The sequence below is a fragment of the Staurois parvus genome, unplaced genomic scaffold (assembly GCF_062004578.1).
Source record: "Staurois parvus isolate SC_StPar_1 unplaced genomic scaffold, SC_StPar_1.0 ptg000293l, whole genome shotgun sequence".
NCBI lineage: Eukaryota > Metazoa > Chordata > Amphibia > Anura > Ranidae > Staurois > Staurois parvus.
The window spans coordinates 1,349,504-1,369,362 of NW_028318089.1; the positions used below are offsets into that span (position 1 = coordinate 1,349,504).

General features: G+C 41.0%; 1 protein-coding gene across 1 annotated transcript in view; it reads right to left on the reverse strand.

Annotated features, from left to right (window-relative positions):
* Window positions 1-19,859, reverse strand: part of UBE2O (ubiquitin conjugating enzyme E2 O) — an 85,821-nt gene that overhangs the window by 33,899 nt on the left and 32,063 nt on the right. The window contains exons 2-8 of the mRNA XM_089682657.1: window positions 14,871-14,930; window positions 7,816-7,926; window positions 6,667-6,764; window positions 6,451-6,514; window positions 5,660-5,803; window positions 5,391-5,500; window positions 423-573 (exon numbers count right to left, since the gene is read on the reverse strand). Coding sequence (XP_089538783.1) covers window positions 423-573; window positions 5,391-5,500; window positions 5,660-5,803; window positions 6,451-6,514; window positions 6,667-6,764; window positions 7,816-7,926; window positions 14,871-14,930 — 738 coding nt within the window. The remainder of the gene's footprint in view (window positions 1-422; window positions 574-5,390; window positions 5,501-5,659; window positions 5,804-6,450; window positions 6,515-6,666; window positions 6,765-7,815; window positions 7,927-14,870; window positions 14,931-19,859) is intronic.

The window sequence follows — 19,859 nt, forward strand, 5'->3', positions numbered from 1 at the left end:
CAATAAAATCAATAAAAATACACATTAAAAGTAAAAAAAAAAAAAAAAAATTAAAAATGTGAGCCTCCCCACATACACAGACATTGTGGTTTCAATTTTCTGCCAAGTGCATTCTGGATTTTCGGTTTTGATTTCAGCACCAGAATTTTCAAACTATTTAAAAACCTTAGAAAAAGAAAAAAATGACCCAAATCCGTTAGTTTGCCTTTAAGACAGCCAATAAATTTAAATGTTCAGTTATCCTTCAAAGAGAAGTTGCACCTTCAGACATGTTTTGGCTGACAATAACTTTGCCCAAATCTGGTAGTTGCTTTATAGTAAACCTATGCTTGGCAAACACAAGAAAACAGGTTCACTTTAATGTCAACCTATACACACACACAAACTGTATGGCCATTGGGAATAGAAAAATAATTGCATACCCTTCTGGTGCTAGCTACTTCCCCAAGTAAGCAATTCTTCTCCAGGCTCTCACACAGGATTCTAGTGGGTTCCACCATGGTTGGAAAGATGTACAAGCACCTCTCTCCCAGCTGCCTCTGGGTGTGATCAAACGGGCCGAGCCTCTGCACCCTAAAACATAACATTGTAGAACTACTTAGGAATTTCAAATTTTACATGATTGCTTTGCCATATATAGGTTATTGTACTTAATACTGATGTTATAGATTAGCCAATCAAGCTTTGACTGGCTCAATACAGTCCCTCTCCATGAACAGTTGTTGAGATAAGATCAGCTGCAGAGTGCACCATGTCCAATGCCCATTCATAGAATTGCTTTGAGAGGAGTAACAGTGCAAGCTTTGTGTAAGACTGACCATAACCATACAGGATTTCTCTGATTTTAGAGAGAAGGTGCTCTAAAGAGGATAAATAAATCAAGGGAACAAGGACACCCTGATGGCTCCTGTTGGTAATGGAGAAAGGATGAGAGAAGTTCAATCAATGACTGATTGCCGCAGTAGGGGAAGAGTGGCTATGTTGGATCCATTTTAGAAAAACTGAACCAAGTCCAATGTGTTGTAATACAGCGAACATAAATTGCCAAATTGCCTTTTTTTGGTGTCTGTTGATAAGAAAAGCCAGGGGTTCCCAATTGGGAGGCTGTGTATATGAGGTTAAGCAATTTGCTGACTAAATGATTTCTCTTATTCAGCCCCATGGGCTGAATGAGAGTGATCATTTAATTCCCACTTCCAGGCTAAACAAATAGAGGAACATTCCCTGCAGGTTATTGTATTCAGAAAACTGCAGTGCCCACAGCTGCCTGAATATCCAAACAGTGACTGCATCTGATAGAAGCTCAGTAGATTTTTAAAGACAAGCCAAGTAGTACTGACAGGCTTAGCTATGGTTCAAATTTTGACCAATTCAGCAGGAATCTGCCAAAATTTGAGCCGTGTATGGCTAGATCAGTGCTTCTCAAATAGTGGGGCGCGCCCCCCCCGTCAAGGGGGGCGCGTACAGGGGTGGGCAGAGGGCTGCTGTCTCTTACCTGGCTCCCACGATGATCCATCCAGGAAGCGCTGCTCCTTCCGTCACTCCGGCCACTCCCTCACTCCTGCCGCTCGGCTCCGCCTCCTCTCCGGTGATTGGCCGCCAGAACTGTAGCTCAGGAAAGGTACACAGGCGGCCAATCACGGGCGAGGAGGCGGAGCCGAGCGGACCCGCGAAAATCGAGTGAGGGAAAAGCCGGTAAGTGTGCAGTGCAGAGGTGCTGCTGCAACCACATATGCTGGCTGCAGCAGCACCATACTGCAACAGGGGTCAGCAAGTGTCATTGGTGTCAGTGGGAGGAATAGTGCCGCATCATTGGTGTCACTGATACTAATGATGGGGCATTATTCCTCCCACTGACACCAATGATGGGGCACTATTCCTCCCACTGATACTAATGATGGGGCATTATTCCTCCCACTGACACCAACGATGGGGCACTATTCCTCCCAGTGATACCAATGATGGGGCACTATTCCTCCCACTGACACCAATGATGGGGCACTATTCCTCCCACTGACACCAATGATGGGGCACTATTCCTCCCACTGACACCAATGATGGGGCACTATTCCTCCCACTGATACCAATGATGGGGCACTATTCCTCCCACTGACACCAATGATGGGGCACTATTCCTCCCACTGATACTAATGATGGGGCACTATTCCTCCCACTGACACCAATGATGGGGCACTATACCTACTTATAACAATTTTATAGACAAATGATACTATTTACAGTCACGCGGGGGACGCGCGAAATGTTTTCTTCTTCCTAGGATGACAGAAAATAATTGAGAAGCACTGGGCTAGACCAATACTGCAAAACAGGAAACCTAGCCAGTGGATGCAATAAGCAAATTCCCCATATACATAAATAAACACAAAATTAAAAAACAAGGTGCTTAAAATATAGACAGATATTTAAAAAGAACAGAACTCCGGAAGTTGGGCCCAAAAAAAAGAGGCAAGGAGAGGACAAAGCTAGTCACCAGTATTACCTGTTGTCTCCCTATAGCTGACCATGACAGACATACCAAGTCTTGTTCTGCACTGTGTTCCTGTGTGGAGGTGGCCACAATGATAAAGGCAGAGCCTTTGCAATAAGGAGAATAGTGAGCACTACAGTAGTGACATCACCAAGTCTCACTTCATATCTCCTAAGGCTAACAGTAGAGAAAGCAGTGCCTTAGATCTCACACTGCAGATATACAACTATAAGGGTGTAGACATAGGAGTGCCTAGATACACTTTCACACTGAGAACAGTTTTACTACTTTTCAGAAGGAATTCAAGACAACAAAGACTGTTTAGGGTATTTCTCAGGTACAATTAAATTTTCAATGACTGAGTTCAGGTCCACTTCAGTAATACGGTTTACAAAAAGCTGATCCCTTTTTAAATATTTATCAAAAACACACTGAAAACAAAATACATTAAACACATACAGTATGCAGGTCCTGCCATTTCTGTGCTTCTTTGAAAATGGTAGCTGCGTGACGGTTATGCAAAAAGTTTAAGTCAAAAGACCTTACCCGCAAACTTTTCTTTTAATACTCCATATGCCAGTCAATAACAGACACTGTCGTCTTGCCTATTTTGAGCAAGTGAAAGTCTGAGTAAAGTCCTTCACAACCAGTTTATAATCCCCCTCTCCAGTACTCGCAGCTGCCACCAAATTACCTGGTATGCAGTCACCAGTTCTGTCATGTGACACCAGTGTGAGCAGAGCGGGAAAAGGCAGAAGCCAGCATATAACTGCAGAGATCCCAAGGGTGCTTAATACAAGTCTGCAAAGGAGCCATCCAGCAGTATGACTGACTGCCGCCACAGGAACCCAGCTGGGATATCTGTGGTTATATGCTGGCTTACACCTTTCTCCCTTCAGCTCACGCTGGGTTGAGCATGTATGGAATGTGATGTTTTTAAAATTTATTGCAGACTTATTTATTCACCAGCAGAAGTTGGCCTCCTATCTGTTTTTGTCGGCTACTAGAACGATTGCCCGGGCCTGGAAGAAAGCGTCAGTCCCCCTTCAGGGGGTGCGGGAATCGCAGGACCGTCTTGATGCTCAATGAACAGATGTCGAGTATCCGCAATGATTCCCAGCGTACATTTCTCAGAGTCTGGGAGCCATGGCTGACGTATGCTCTTTCTATGATCTCCCCGGCTAGTTTGGGCTTATGCTGATGGTTGGTCCGAGCGCTCCCAAATCAGTTTTGGTTTCTGACTCTTTTACGCCCAACAGTGAATGGGCGCTTCCCTACCACCCCCCATCTCTCCTTCCCTTCTCCTTTTTCCAATTTGTTACTGGTTTTAATGAGGTCGGTTCACACTTGGCCTTCGTTCTAACTGTTCTCAACATACGTACCATTGCTAGCCCCTGCGTGGGCTCTCTTTCTGGCAGTGCATATTCTTCTATTCTTAAAATTTATAAAAATTATTGAAATACAAAAAACTTATCGCAGGCCATTTATCTTATATTCTTTGCATCATTTATGCACTACCTTATCCTGTCCATAGGAAGAGCAAGTCTTGAAATACATTGGACATGTGGGCATAAAAAAATCTTCACAAGTTGAACTGGCACTATATCTGTAGTGTTTGGATTTATATGTTGTCCTTTGTGCCATCTTTTTGGATATACAACATGACATATACTACTCAAACATTAGGTGCAACAATCCATGGCCTGTGTTAATATATACCTGTGCGTGGCTAATAGACGTTTTGTTTAAATTTTTACGTCTTGTTTCTGTGATGGTGCCCTGAAATGTCCCTACCACCCAATATTTCCGTGAGTGAAGCAATAAAAGTATAACTGGCAAAGCCACTGCACCATGGGAAACATTCATAAAACTTGTCAAACGACAAGTGTGCTACAGGTATTACAGGGGAGAAAGCTGAAGCTAGCTGCCTACTGGATGTTCAGGCATGATCAGACTTCCCCCGGACATCTGTGATGACCATGGAGTCCCTAAACACAAATGGCTGTCTAGAGTGACCCTTTGGGGTTTGTTTACTAAAGCTGGAGAGTCCAAAATCAGACTCACTTCTGCATAGAAACCAATCAGCTTCCAGGTTTCATTGCCAAAGCTTCATTGAACAAGCTGAGGTTAGAAGCTGATTGGTTTCTATGCAGAAGGGAGTCTGATTTTGGACTCTCCAGCTTTAGTAAATAAACCCCTTTGTGTTAAGTATGGTCAAGATACCTCCATTGCCAGCATATCAAGGGGGAACAACAGAAATTGGAAAGTTTATAAAAAAAAAAAAAAAAAAAACTCTTGTTCAAAGCCATTTCCTACCAATAAATCGTCAAACAACATAGTCTAGAATAAAGGACTGATGCATTGCTTTTAAAATGAGGTATGTCCAGCAGACAGATGCCAGAACAATTAGAGGTGCTCTCATATTTCTCAGCTGCATTTTATAAGATTTGACGTTAACGCAATTAGAAGACCGGAAAAGGAAAACACTAGAGAAAATGCAGGAGATGCAATGAGAATGCAAAAAAGATGCATCCTTTCCTACCTCTGCTTTAGCGGTCTTTCAAAGCAACTGATCAATCTAAATGGCTTTCACGGAGCGACAATCTGGGAAAAATAATCATATGTAGACCTACTACAAAGGAGATACTGTACATACTAGAGCTTGGAAACAGACAGAGCTGGATCATACACAAGGTAACCTAGGCAGGAGTCCAGGAGGCCCACATGAAGCAGAGCTGCTACTTTGCCCAAGGCCCTATTCTGCCTCAATACATCTCTGAGAACATGTGACCACAGATGTGAAGAATAGCCATTTTAAATGTACAGTTACAAATCTGAAGATTGGGAGAAGGATATGATCCTACTATTTCTGATATTTACCGTAAACTAGCATCATACTTACTTGTGCACGTTCTCCTGGGTAATAACATTAGGTGGTGGGTCCATAGACTGTGTACATCCCAGACAAAAGCTTTTGGTTATCCACCTTACTCTCACCTCTGTCACTTGTACCTGAATAGATCAGGGATAGTAGTTAGGAGACAGAACTATGGTAACAGAAAATGCTTCCAATGAACAGATACAAAGCAAGCAAGCAATCTAGTGAACGGTGAATAGCAGCAACAAGTATTTTATATGTAGGCTGAAAGAAAAACTAGTTCGAACACTCACCTCTTCAACAACCACGCGGAATTTGCTCTTGGCACTCAGGACTGGCTTCACACCAGACAGCCACTGGACATTAGAAAAGACTTTGGAAGGGCCAATAAGCACTTGACCAGGATAGAACCCATAAGAGTCATCAAAAAACAGACCCTAAAACAAAAACAATGATTTAGTGAACTCTACCAGTGGAAACAAAAACAATAACCTTGAAATAAGATATAAACCCTATCCAAAAGGCATTTCGCTTACTAAAAGTACTCAGAATCACACAATTGTAAAAAAAACAAACAACATATATCAGGAAAAAAAACAAAAACCACAGTGTTCAATCCCCCCCCCCCATATACTTCTAGCAACTCAATGCTGCTGACCTCCTCCAGTGTTTTTCAGCCACTTACTGTCTACAAGCACCTTCATCAGCATCACATCATTGCTTTGGACTGGTTTCCCGACAGTGACAACCATGAACCATGTCTGCTCAGTTAGTCTCAGAACGACTATTGTAGTCTGCAGCAGGGCTGCTTACGACAGCGTGCCAAAATGCATGAGTAAAAATACGCAACAGTTGCCATCCGATAACAGGAAGTGGCTGAATAAGGGACTGTCATGGCAGGATCACTACTATGTTAATCAAAGCTGCAGAAATAAAAACAGCTTTTGAAATTAAATTAACATTTTTAGTAACTGTGTTTATATTTAGATATACTGTATAAAAAAAAAACCTACATTGTTGCAGTTCTGTATTCAGTAAATACATTATTACATTTTTTAAGACTGCTTATTCATACGGTACCTACCGAATCACTTGCATGGGGACAAACATCATATAATTTAGAAGCATCTTCGGTGGTCATTGAACATCTACAGAAGCGGATGGAAATGAACATGTAATCAAAAGAAATACATATAGGCATTGATATCATGAAACATAACCATTTATTATAGAAAATACACCATTACATGTTATTATTTCATGATTGCAGTGTTTTCAAGCATTGCTAGTAACACAGTACCTGGCTCCATTTGACAGCTTTAAGACAACTTGGTTCTTGAGATCAAAAACTTTTCCCAACCAGCAGTTGTAGGCAATATAATCTCCGTACATGATGGGCTGAAGGAAGGGAAAAAACTGAAAGTTAGGACTTGCATTCACAAAGAGACCTCCCCAAATGCCATCACCTCAGAGTACGAGAAAGCACTTCAAAACACATACAAATAAAGCAGTTGTAAAGGCTATACTTTTTTAAAAAAAAAAATAACAAACATTGTATACATTACCTGCTCTGTGCAATGGTATTGCCCAGAGTAGCCCCAAACTTCCTCTTCTGGGGTCCCCCACTGGTGCTCTTGGCTCTTCTCCTTCTGTATGCCACCATAGGAAGCTGCTTCCTATGGTGGCACACCTGCACTCTGCGTGCATCCATGGACACACACAGCATGGCCCCACCCTTCAGGATTCGGTTAACAGCACCAGAAGCCGATGGCTCCCACTGCTCTCATGGAGTCCTGTGAGGCAATGATGAAAGAGCAGTGCTGCTGCACTTGGCCCAGTGCTGGATCGAGATAGGACTCGGGTAAGTTAGCAGTCTCCCAAATCCATCAAGCTCAATGCTGAACAGATCTGACACTTCCAGATAGTGTCAAAGCTTGCTGCTAAACCCCATCCCCACACATTTTTTCCTGGCCCATCACTGTGACAGAAAGCCTCACTGCTCAAAAGAAATTTGCAGGAGATAGAAAGGAGAATGCAAGCTTCAGAAGTACCAAAGCTTTGCCGGTCAGAAAGGCTGGTTATGACAAGAAAGTTCGGAAGGTTGCTACAGATATGTACTCCTGTAGGCATCTAACCTTTCAATAAAAATTATGTACAAAAAAATAAGTATCACCCATCAAGTGTGTAAATCATTGGCTGTACAAAATTACAAATCCTTTTGGCAGAGAAATCTGCTCATATATGTATTTTAAATGCATAGATATCCACTTGCTTAAGTTTGCTTTTAATAGTGTTTTTATCATACAACAATGCTACTTTTTACATTTGCCCAAATGTGGCTCTTATGGAAACAAATCAGTGTGCATACTAATATGAGAATTGTTGGTCCACTTTTTGCATTTTTCTATTGCATGTTCTACTGCAAATTGATTGCTGATCAGCATCTTACCCAGATGTGCTTTAAATCTTTGCTGTTGACTGAGTGCAGAAAGCAGTTGGTCCCCACCAGTTTCACCATACATTCTATATTTACATCGACAACTGTGCCACATTGACTGTCCTAGGAAAGAACAGCAAACAAAGGTGAACAAACAGAATGGAAAGAAAAAGAATTGCAGAGTCAAGGTAACAAGAGGGTTTTTATGTGCAGCGACCCAACGATCTCTGCCCTAAAGGGGCTCCTGTTATCTGCCAAATATGGTGCCTGTTTTCGTCAAAGCCTACAGGTTCCTTTTATTAGCAAAAATACAGCATGTTCAGCCTCCATTAATAAAGGTGTTATGGCCTGTTACCCATGTGTCTCCATTCAGTCATAAGCTTTGGAGCTGCCTTGCCAGACACTAGAAGTAATCTATTAAGCAGCACTGGAACCGTAAGGAGCTAGATTACCAAAAGGTGCTGGTAGAGGGCTCCCTCTGCTGACTCAAAGAAAAAACAGCACACTGTCTGCAGCTGCACGCTGAACAACGTGTACCCTAATACAGAAGATATTCACAGGACAATACTGGGATGGGGGAAGAGGTTGGTGGATAACTACAAGAATTACAAAACATGTTCAGAGTGAATGTGACTTCAGGATGGAGAGTGGGGGAAGGGTCCAGTAAATATGTCACATTTACCAGACCCTTTATGAATGAACACAAGGAGTGATCGGTAACAATCACTCACTGTGTTCATTCATAACTGAAGCATAGTAAACTGTTTTTTCTTTTTTTGGTGGAGGGGCCCTGTCAGGTTTGCTGTATGGGGCCCCGTGGTTTCTAACAGCAGCCCTGCATTATGTAGAGGCTAGTGATGTGAGCTCAGGTTATGATTTATGAAAATCTTAAAAAATGTATTTGTTGTTTTTTTTTGCAATGTTCCTTTATAAAAAATTTTAATCACTTTTATTCTTATCACAAGAAATGCACACATCCCTTGTGATAGAAATAATTAGTGACAGGTCCTCTTTATGGATAGATATGGGGTCAATAAAGCATTGAGTCAAAAGAAAAAAAAAAAAAAAAAAAAAAAAGCATTGATCTAGTGCTTTAAAAAAAAAAAAAAAAAAGAGAGGTGTGGTGGCCATCTTTCCTTCACTCATCTCTATGCCCAGTGCCAGGATCAATGGTTTCTCAGGTAAGGCTGAACTACCGAGCGGCAGACGTTTTTTCGGCACCTGTTTTGGTACTTTTTTTCATTTCGGCCAACGACCGAAAGGGGTGTTTTTGCCAAAACATTTCAGCCACTAAAATTTCGTTGCATCCCTACTTTTAAGGAGGGTGGCTCCTGCTGCAGGTTTGCACCTGTTCCTGCAGCCGCAACCATCTGCATAGAAAAACAACACTTGATGCGAGCTGGTGCCCTTAATCCTAATGGCACACTGCACACAATGGAAATCACTCCGGCACTTAGAACTGCACTGCCCTTGCGGTTCCTGTGTGGGCTGCAATTTCTAAAATGCTGAAGGGACCTTTTCCCTGTGTTTCAGGAGGCACAGCAGCTCATTCAAAAGAAAGGGCTTCCGTGTCCATGCAAAACGCACCTCGCAAAGCCGCACAAGTGTGAACCTAGCCAGATGTAGTTAAGGGTTTGTAAACATCTTACAAGATGGACCACAATGTACAACCATCTGACAAAGAGCACTGCTAGGTTTTTTCATGACACATATACTATTTGAAAACTTTAATTCACCGCATTTGGTGCGTAGAACGCTTATATTCATATAAATATGGTTCCAGTTGGGGGGAATTGTTCTCATTTTTTCTCTCTCCAAAACAGCGGTCACTTGGACAGAAAGTGGAAGACTGGTATCCAAGCTGCTCCACCAAATCCACTTGGAGTAGAGAAATAACAGAGAAGTACTCTATACAGCAAAGAGAGCTTTGGATAAATGTCCACAAGATGGTGCTAGAGTTAATTCAATGTTCAGATGCACCAATGGCAAGCAAGACAACATATATCCAAATATCCAATGAAGAAGAGAAGGAAATGTATTAAAGCAATCATAAATCCAATCATTAAAATTACCATTAGGCATGTAAATGTCAGCAAGCACAGGTATCCATGAATAGCAATGGTAAAGATTGTCATACCAACCAGGAATATGGTAAACCATAGGGTTTCCCGAGATGTAATCTGAGTGATCCTGTAAAGATCCAATTATTTATTGGATGTATGGATAAACGTTGTCTTGCTTGCCATTGGTGCATTTGAACACTGAATTAACCCTAGCACCATCTTATGGACATTTATTCCCAAGCGTTCTTTCCTGTAGAGTGCCAATCATTGCTCATTTAACCACTTCAAGTCCGGACACTTTCACCCCCTTCCTGTCCAGGCCAATTTTCAGCTTTTAGAACTATCACACTTTGAATGACAATTGCGCGGTCATGCAACACTGTACCCATATGAATTTTTTCGCATTTTTTTGAGACAGATGAAGCTTTATTTTGGTGGTATTTATTCACTACTGGATTTTTTTTTGCTATATAAATGAAAAAGTCCAAAAATTTTGAAAAATAAATTCTTATAAAATTTTGCAAATAATCTTTCTTCATAAATCTTATTCAGTTATCTTTTTAGCAAAAAAAAACAAAAAAAAACAAATTAGTTTATAACCAAAAATTATAATTGAAAAAAAAATTTTTTTTTACATTTTTATATTGTTTTATTTTATTAATTTTTTTTACATACTGCCACCCTAGCAGTACATTGTCACCATAGTTACACCATGGTTATGAAGATTTTATTTTTTTTTACAAGGATTGCTTTTACACCCATAAAGGCTTTAAAAGCAATCATTTCTCCTCCTCTCTGGCTGCATTCTTGCAGCCATTGAGAAATACTGTGTGAGCTGTGATTGGTCACAGCTTGTCACATGGTACCAGGCTGTTGTGAATAGCCTTGTACCATGTGACCTATGTGATCATTCACAGATTTCACACGTAGTAAGCAATGATGTCAGAAGTGACATCTTGTTTACTACTCTGAATGTGATCACTGATTGGCCAATCAGTGATCACATGATCGGGACCTCACACAGAGGTCCCGTACAACGATCAGTGTTCACGGTGTCCGGAGCGTGCACAAGGAGGGGGCGGGGAGGCAGTTTATAAACAACCACCCGCCCCTGCACTGCTCCCGTCTGGCCGTTTATATACATGGGTCAGATGAGAAGTGGTTTAAGTCTACTGGCAGTGTGTTTAACAGTTTCGCTGTCAGAGCCATTTTTGCATTTTTTCTGCACACTTCAAATATTTATTTTAGGCCTGAAAATTAGTTAAAACCCTAAAACAGTGGTTCTCAACCTGTGGGTCGCGACCCCTTTGGGGGTCGAACGACCCTTTCACAGGGGTCCCCTAAGACCATCAGAAAACACATATTTCCGATGTGTAAAGAGCAGCTACTGTGTAGAAAGCAGCTGCTGTGTTGAAAGCAGCTACTCTGTTAAAAGCAGCTACTGTGTTGAAAGCAGCAGTATTGGAGGTAAAACGACACTCATAAATTATAATTACTGGGTAAATAATTTTATGGTTGGGGGTCACCACAACATGAGGAACTGTATTAAAGGGTCACGGCATTAGGAAGGTTGAGAACCACTGCCCTAAAACATTATAATTTGATGGTTTATCAAGTGCAAATTTCAGTAACAAAATATACTAAAGTTAATTTTAGTGCAAAAAAACACAAAATAATACCCAATTATATAGAAAAGATATAGTGGTGTCAAATAAAGAGACATGTCAACCCTAAAATTGTGTGCGCCCGTGAAACAGCAACAAACTTCGGTACCCAAAATTGTCCATAAGTGACATTTTAAAAGCCTCTACAGGTCATCAGTTTAGAATTAGCTGTAAATAATGACCCTAGCATTTTTACTTAATTGATGTTTTTGTATGTAGGCACCAAGCCTAAGTGCAGCCAAAATGTGGCAAGGATTAATAAAACTAATGAACTGCCACAGGTTCTCATCAAGAGAGTTCAACTCTCTCCACCTTTTCTAGCATTCACAGAAACTGTACTACAGCAAATATGAATGAAACAGGATCTATGAATGGAGGAAGGGCTGATGGCTCCACCACCTTCATTCAGAGATGGCTTTTTATTCATGGAAGCTGTAGTTGCTGGATGGAGGAAGATTTTTCCTCACAGAAGGAGGAATCAGCAGAACACATCCTATTGACGAAGTTATTTCCCTTGTATTTGATTTTGGCTGTACTTAGGCTTTGGGGTACTTTTATTTTTGTAACACCTATTTTTATTGCCATCACAAAGGAGAGCAAAAGCCCTGTCACGGATCCAACGCCCACAGCAACTAGCTAACTGAGGCGTGCAAGTCCGGCCGTGACTTGGGGTAAGAGGGAATGAAGGGGACTTAATCTGAATATATATAAGATACACTTTCACAGCCCGCACTGCCTCTGGCCACCACTAGAGGGAGACTCCAATCCAGCTGGCTGACCACACACAGGAGCAGATACGAATCTTACATACAATCTGGTGCATTATAAGGGTTGAGGAGCAGCCTAGCAATTGGCACACCCTTCTAGGATTCCTCCAGCTATCCTACAAGCTAGAACCCCAGTGTTAATCACTCTTCCACTGTCCACACACCCCCACCCCAGACACACCTCAAATGGTAGCTTGCCACCACCCAACAGTTTAGCCGCAGACTGGTCTGCTGGGCCACCACACACACAGATATCCTACTTTACAATCTGCATGCAATCTGCCAACACGCAGTGCAATTGCATACAGATAGGCAATGAACTTGACCGAGCGTATAAAGACACTGCAATACAACAATCTCTCCGGAGATATGAGCTCGAGCTTAAGTACCCAGAAGTCACTTATTAATTTTATGATTTGATATCCCGAAAGTGGCCAGTACATAAAATATGTACAAAGTATAAAGTTACAAGTAATACAGAAAATACAAAAAGACACACAATTGGCTATTCACTATAAAATAAAAGGGAATAAACAGAACTAAAACTTTTACCAAGAGTTATCCTCGACTGGAGCAAGTAAGAGAAAGTCCGCTATCCGCCAGTCAATAGAACCGGCTCCGTACGAATCACACCGTCCATATCCCAGGGTCCTCAATTTATTGAAATATGGACGTAAGCTGGACATTAGCCCTTGGCCAATCAACTCTGGAGGGTGTTCCTGTACCAGCCCACAGGACATTCTGGGTACTGAAATGCCCAAAGTTGATTGGACCAGGAACGGTTTGAATCACCAAGTCAGGGATTGAATTTCCGACACCAGCGCATCAGTTCATTGGCGACAGTACCAATCACTGTTCAGCTGTTGCAATCAGGCGCCATATAACCGTTTTCTACATTTCTCTGGGATTCTACATAGGCTACAAATACAGTTTTACCTGCAGATGTAGCCTACAATGTGTCCAATCAGAAGGAAGTATTTTCATCGCTCTGCAACTAATATTTTAGCTTTTATGAGAGATGAAATATATTCCTTTGATCTGCTGATATACGTCAAAGCTCCTAGACACATCGAAGCCCTCTCTTGGTCTCCCACTGCCTCTGAAGCCAAAATGTCTAGAGTTCCTCTTCTCAGATTTCTAGAAGGCGACAAAGTCGGACTACGTAGGTGACGAGTCTTATTGGCATCTAGGTGTCACCTCCAGCCTAGAGGATGCACTGTCCTTTCAGGTGATAATTGGTGACCATATGTCTCTGACTGAATCTTGAACCCATCTTATTATTAACATGGAATGAAGCTAAATGTACAATGTCATATTTCTACAATCACATCTCAGCTACTTAAATCTTATATTTATGTCACAAGCCCCCTATGTGATAGCATGTTTATAGTCACAGGTTCTCTTTAATAAAAGATCAGGGATATGCCCTGTACTCCAGTGAAGCTAATATAAGTACAGGGAAGGAGGGTAATGTTTCAGGGGTCCATAGAAGCAGGTTAGTAACTGTACAACCACTAGACTGCTTCCGTTTGAAAGAGTCTGCTTGTGAGATGTACAGTATACCAAATTAGTGGCTGCAGTGTGTGTAAAACCCACGACTGCTGCTGCCGATGTATGAATACCCCGGTGGCCGTAAAAATGACAGTCAGCACTCCCCTTTAGATCTAGGTCTATCTTTCCCAAATTGGAAACGAGGAGGTATGAAAGTGGATAAATTAGGCAGTGGGTGAACTTGTTGTCCCTGAACTTGATGTGTTGACTTTGACAAGGGACAAAATTGTAATGGCTTTATGACTGGGCTAGAACAATTGCAAAATGGCAGCTCTTGTGGGATGGTCCCAAGTCTACAGTGGACAAGAGATACTAAAAGTGGTCCAGAGGAAGGAAAACCAGAGAACTGGTTGCCCACGTAGCCTAATCCAAAAGAAAAGTTACTGTAGCTCAAATTACTGAAAAAGATAATGCTGGTTCTGACTGAAAGGAGCCAGAACACACAGTGTATTTGTTAGGGGCTGCGTAGTTGCAGACCAGAGTCAGGGTTGCCATGCTGACCCATATCCACAGCCAAAAGTCCTTGTAATGAGCAGGACCATGAAGGAGTGGAAAAAGATGGCCTGTGCTTATTAATTATGTTGTTTTCTTTACATCATGTGGATGGCCGTCTGCATTGCTTACCTTGGAAAGAGATGGCACAGGATGCAATATAAGGAGAAGGCAAGGCGGCGGAGGCAGCGTAATGCTTTATCTACTAAAGACCATGTCTCAAAGGGTTAGGGCTATTTTGGCGGTAAAAAATTGACCTACTCAATATTAGGTGGGTGGTCATAATGTTATGGCTTAATCAGTGTATGAGCTGAAGCCCTGTGAAGAAGGCCTAATAGTAACAAACATCCTTTTACAAGGATATAGGAAGCTGACATGTACCTGGTTATGTGCAAGGAGGACAGTGAAAATACAGATTTCCAGTTTCATAAAACAACCCCCAGATAATGCATAAAAAGATAGATGCTTATGCTCTGTAAAGAAAGGATTTCCATGGCACACATAATCCACCAAGGAGCACCGTATATTACCTTTATTCCAATTCTGTGTACAACATCTCTGGGCACCAAAGAACGATCCTGCAGCTTCAGCTAGAAAACAAAAAGGAAAAACATTTAAATATATAAAACAATAAAATGTTCACTGCAAATCTCCCATCCTGGAATGGCACAACTCTGGGCAGAAGAACGGACTGTCTCCTTTCACCGCTAGAAGACAGAACGGAAATGCACCTCAAATGGACTGGCTCCTGCTTTCTGAGATACCAATGACAGAAAGTGTGTCCTGCACACAGATCCTAATACTGCCAGCTCTATTTGAATGTATCTCTGTTTATAAAGAACTCTGGTGGTAAAAATGAAAAATGGGAATGAATGCTTACAATCCACATGCAGAAGGCTTATCCAGTCAACTGTTTACTGCTCCAGGCTACATCTGCTTCCACAAGTACCATATGCACTTTCAACTGTACCTTTCCATTCTACAATTTAGGTGATCTTCTAGATTGTAAGCTCTAACAAGCAGGGCCCTCTGTTTCCTCTTGTCCCAAATTGTATTCTAACTGTAATGTCTACTTTCATTTTGTAAAGCGCTGCACAAACTGTTGGCGCTATATAAATCCTGAATAATAATAATAACCTGAGCTTTCCCCTCTGTATGCTCAATCTGACCCCATGGTCAAATTGTCAAACTATGAAACCCTCCCTTAGAAACTTTTTAGTATCCAGTGGCATGCATATTCCTCTCCACAACACCCCATCTGCCACATCTCCCCATCAATCCACCTCTGCTTTGCAACTCCTACAAATTCTTCTGGATCAGCGCACCATTCCCCCCATTTCAACCAACACTGCTCCCAGTCTTTCCTCTATAATTTTCCAAGTCTCCTCTGTTTTACAGAGGCGATTAGGAGGATGCAGCGGATTCCAGCAGCAAGAATCAAAGGATTCTTGCAATTGGGAACTCAGGTATACACAAACAGCTGCGGCTCCTCAACCTGTACAAAGAAATGACAAGCTGAGAGGAGCCGTTGCTGTTCACATGTATCTGAACATCCACCATTTATCTGTGGTTGGGGAAAGATGTCTGATCCTGGATGCATAGATACACACAAACAGTGACAAAGCTTCTCAGCCTATAGATGAATCAGAGTAACTTGCTAGCCACAGGTGTGATAATTACTAGAGGATCTCAAACATGAAACACATAACTACAACTGTGTTGGAAATATCTACAAATATATGTTGCGCTCCTAAATACTTCTCAATAAATAATAATTAAATTATTACCATTAAATTAATTCAAATTATGATACAAATAACTAATAAAAGTGTATGAATACCAAAAAATATTTAAATAGATAGTTTCAACTAATCAATCTCCTCCAAATAAATATCAAAATAATTCCACATGAAATACTCCTCTAAAAAATTTTTTTACCAAGTGCTCATAATGATATTATGAATATAAATGAAATTGAGGGTATTAGTAAGTACATCATGTCACTAATAGATGATTTATGAGCACTTGGTAAAACATTTTTTAGAGGAGTATTTCATGTGGAATTATTTTGATATTTATTTGGAGGAGATTGATTAGTTGATACTATCTATTTAAATATTTTTTGGTATTCATACACTTTTATTAGTTATTTGTATCATAATTTGAATTAATTTAATGGTAATAATTTAATTATTATTTATTGAGAAGTATTTAGGAGCGCAACATATATTTGTAAAAGCTTCTCAGCCTGCCATTGTTTTGTGTAATATTTTCTGCCCTAACTAGTGATCAGTGTTTCTGAGATTACATTACAAAGAATTTTTTACCTTTACTAAGTTTTCAGAAGCCAGGCAGTAAAGGGGCCAAAGAGCTGACAAGTATCATCATATTTCTGCGCTTACTGTGGAAGTATGTGGCCAACTGGCTCCAGACTTCCTCTTTAATTTGTCTACCACTGCATTGCATGTCTATTAAAAATGCTTAGTGTAAAGTCATCACTAATTGTATTACACAATGGATAAATGAGCAGATTTTTGAAGGGCCACTGCAAATGGTTTGCTTATTTTCATTTACTTAGAGCAGGTTATTTAAAGTGGACCTAGAATCAGGCCGCCTTATCGCTCACACTGTATGAGATAAGTCAGTGGAGAATTAGATAGCACTTAAAATAGCTGCTCTTTTGCCCAGGCCCACTTTGTCTTCCAATGCATCCCTGTGGGATTGTATCTCTCTGTTCCTAGACCCCCCCCTCCCTCCCCACCTGATACCACCAATCAATGTAAACTAATGCCGGCCATAGACGGTTCGAAAATCGGCCGATTTTTCGTCCAAAAGATTAATCGGCTGATTTTTGCACTGTTAGTGGGTTAATTCGTCGGCCGGTTTTCACGTTTTTTCCACTTTTGGATTATCGGTCATGTTGGAAAATTTGTGGAAACCGTCCGATTTTCGCGTCAATAGTCAAATCCTACGATCGTTTTTACGAAAGAAAATATGCGCATGAGCCGTGACCTGGAAGGAACAGAAGTTTTGCCTGTTATAAGGGGTGAACTTTATGCCTTGATCGGACGATTTTCGTAATAATAGGTGGTTACGTCGGATAACGAACGACCGATGTTTCGTTTATCGGACGAAAAAACGGCAGGTTTTCGAGCCGTCTATGGCCTGCATAATAATCAGAGACAAGAGAGGGTGAGGTATGCTTACGGAACTCTTGATAGCCACCTGTGAGTGTGCCTAGGCCCTGTCACACATGTGGAAGTTTTCTTTCGCTTCTAATAAGAATTCTAAAACAAAAAGTAAAATGTTTGCTTTGTCATAATATACTGTGCTGATGAATCTGTTTGAAAAACAGGCTAAGTACAGGTCTACTTAAGCAGTCCATAGATAGTTGCAGGAAAGAAAAGTGCATTATGGGTAGAAAGAAAGAAAAATTCCTCGATCCCTCATTAACACAGTCAGTGTTGATGGGGGGATGCCTCCCACAGCACTATTATGTTCTGCTGACAGGGAGCTTCCCATGTCGGCATAACACAATGATCACTGCTGGCAGCTAGTTGTACTGATAGGCTGCTAGTATTGAAGTCGATCAACCAGCCTGCTTATAGATGGATTGTATCTTGGCTGGTTTATGCTGAAGATTCAATAAAAACTGAAAGGTAAAACCTGTTTTGAAATTTTGGGCAACATCTTAGGGCCGGTTCACACCAGGAAACACTCCTGTGAGACTCACCTGTGGTGCATGCAATGCTTTTTGAAAGATGTGAAGGAAACACACATGGAATGCGGGTTTCCTGCACTGCGCTTTTGTGGGAACAGGCCCTCAAAGCCGAAGTCCATATTTTCATTCACTTAAGCTGGGTTGGTTCAAACTGGCCCAAACAAACCATTTCCATAACTAGGCTATTCTGCCTATTTTATGCCTAATTTATGATCATTTCTGATTCTCGAGGTCTACCAACAACTATGGAGTACAAAAGTATGACTTCTTGTTAAAATAACTAAATAAAAAAAAAAATGTATGGAATTTTAAAAAAATTGGTTACTGAAAGTGTCTGAAAGGTTATAAAATGTATATAGACAGCTTAAAATGGTCAGTTGTCTTTATCAAGTGACCATTACATCTGAGCAAGTATCAAAAGGCCTCCAGAAGCATCAAGACCTCTACCTGAATGGACACCAGTGCTTATTCTCGAGCATGCAAGTTTTCATTATATCCTGCAACAAGGTCACATTTTGAATGAACTAGGTTGATGTAGCTTTAGAATACAAAAAAAAAAAAAAAAAAAAAAAAAACCACAACAACTACTAAGCTGTTTAAGCTGTTCCTCCTAGTCTGTGCTATAAACGACGCTCAATGTACTTTACATTTTAATGTACATTTTATTTACATACATTTATATAAAGAACAGGTGTTCTTGGGAACCCTTGGAAAAAGCATTAAGAATTCATCAGGACTTGTTCACAGGGACACTGCATGCATTATGCAGCATTATATTATAGAAAAACATACAGACAAGAAAAAATACATTGGTCCAGATTCAGGACACTGCAGCTCCCCAAAAATAAACCGGTCTAAGAGATATAGGGTCTGACACACAGACCTCCTTCCGAAAATGCTAGCTGATTGGCTACTATGCTGGTGCTATGCTTCACCACGTTCAAAATCAACAATCTCGAACAAGTTTGAAGATCGGGAAAGTCAGAAAATTGGTCTCAAGTCTTTATAAGCATACCCGTTTTGGAGCTCACTTGGTATTTGGTGGGTTGATATGCTTTTTGCGACTAACTGAAATAAGCTCTCATAAGCAGCACTCTGCTAACCGTTAAGCGTTCAATAACGTGTTGTGGTGTTAATGGGGGGGCTTATAGTTTCTTTCAATGTTTCGTGCTGCCTTCTTTCATTTAACAGGCTTCAAATACTGCTATCATTCACACAAGTGACATGCATTAATGAGAATTTCGTTAAGGCAACCCATTTATTTCAATGGGCTAACACACCAAAACAGGAGCACATAGCATTTCTGCCAGTTCACCATAGCTCATGTCCATCAGCATGGTTCATTGGGGTGCAATGTGAAATGAATTGCACCGTATAGTACCAATGCATATAGCATTGCTGTGCATTATCGCAACTAAAGAAGTGTGAACGGGCCGTTACAGATCCTGTTGCTCCTGGAGGTCTTTTGTCTATTCAGCTATCATTCAGGTCCTCATCTATTAACATGTATACAAGACAAATATTTTTTGCTCTAATTTTGTATGACGTGGGGAAGTATTAGAACCTTAGCTAGATTTTATCACAGTCTACTTGGGGAGATTCACCCTCAGTCCTGGCAATGAAAAATCCAAGCTTTCAAGAGTCATGAGAACAGGAACTTAGAAGAAATCTCTCAATGGGTAAACCTGTCATGGTGCCAACTTTCCGAAAAGGTATATCCTCTCGCTTTTGGGGAGATCTCCCACGTTTCTAGTGTGTCTTGGGAAGAGAAAGTGAAGGGAAACCTGGGGACCTAACC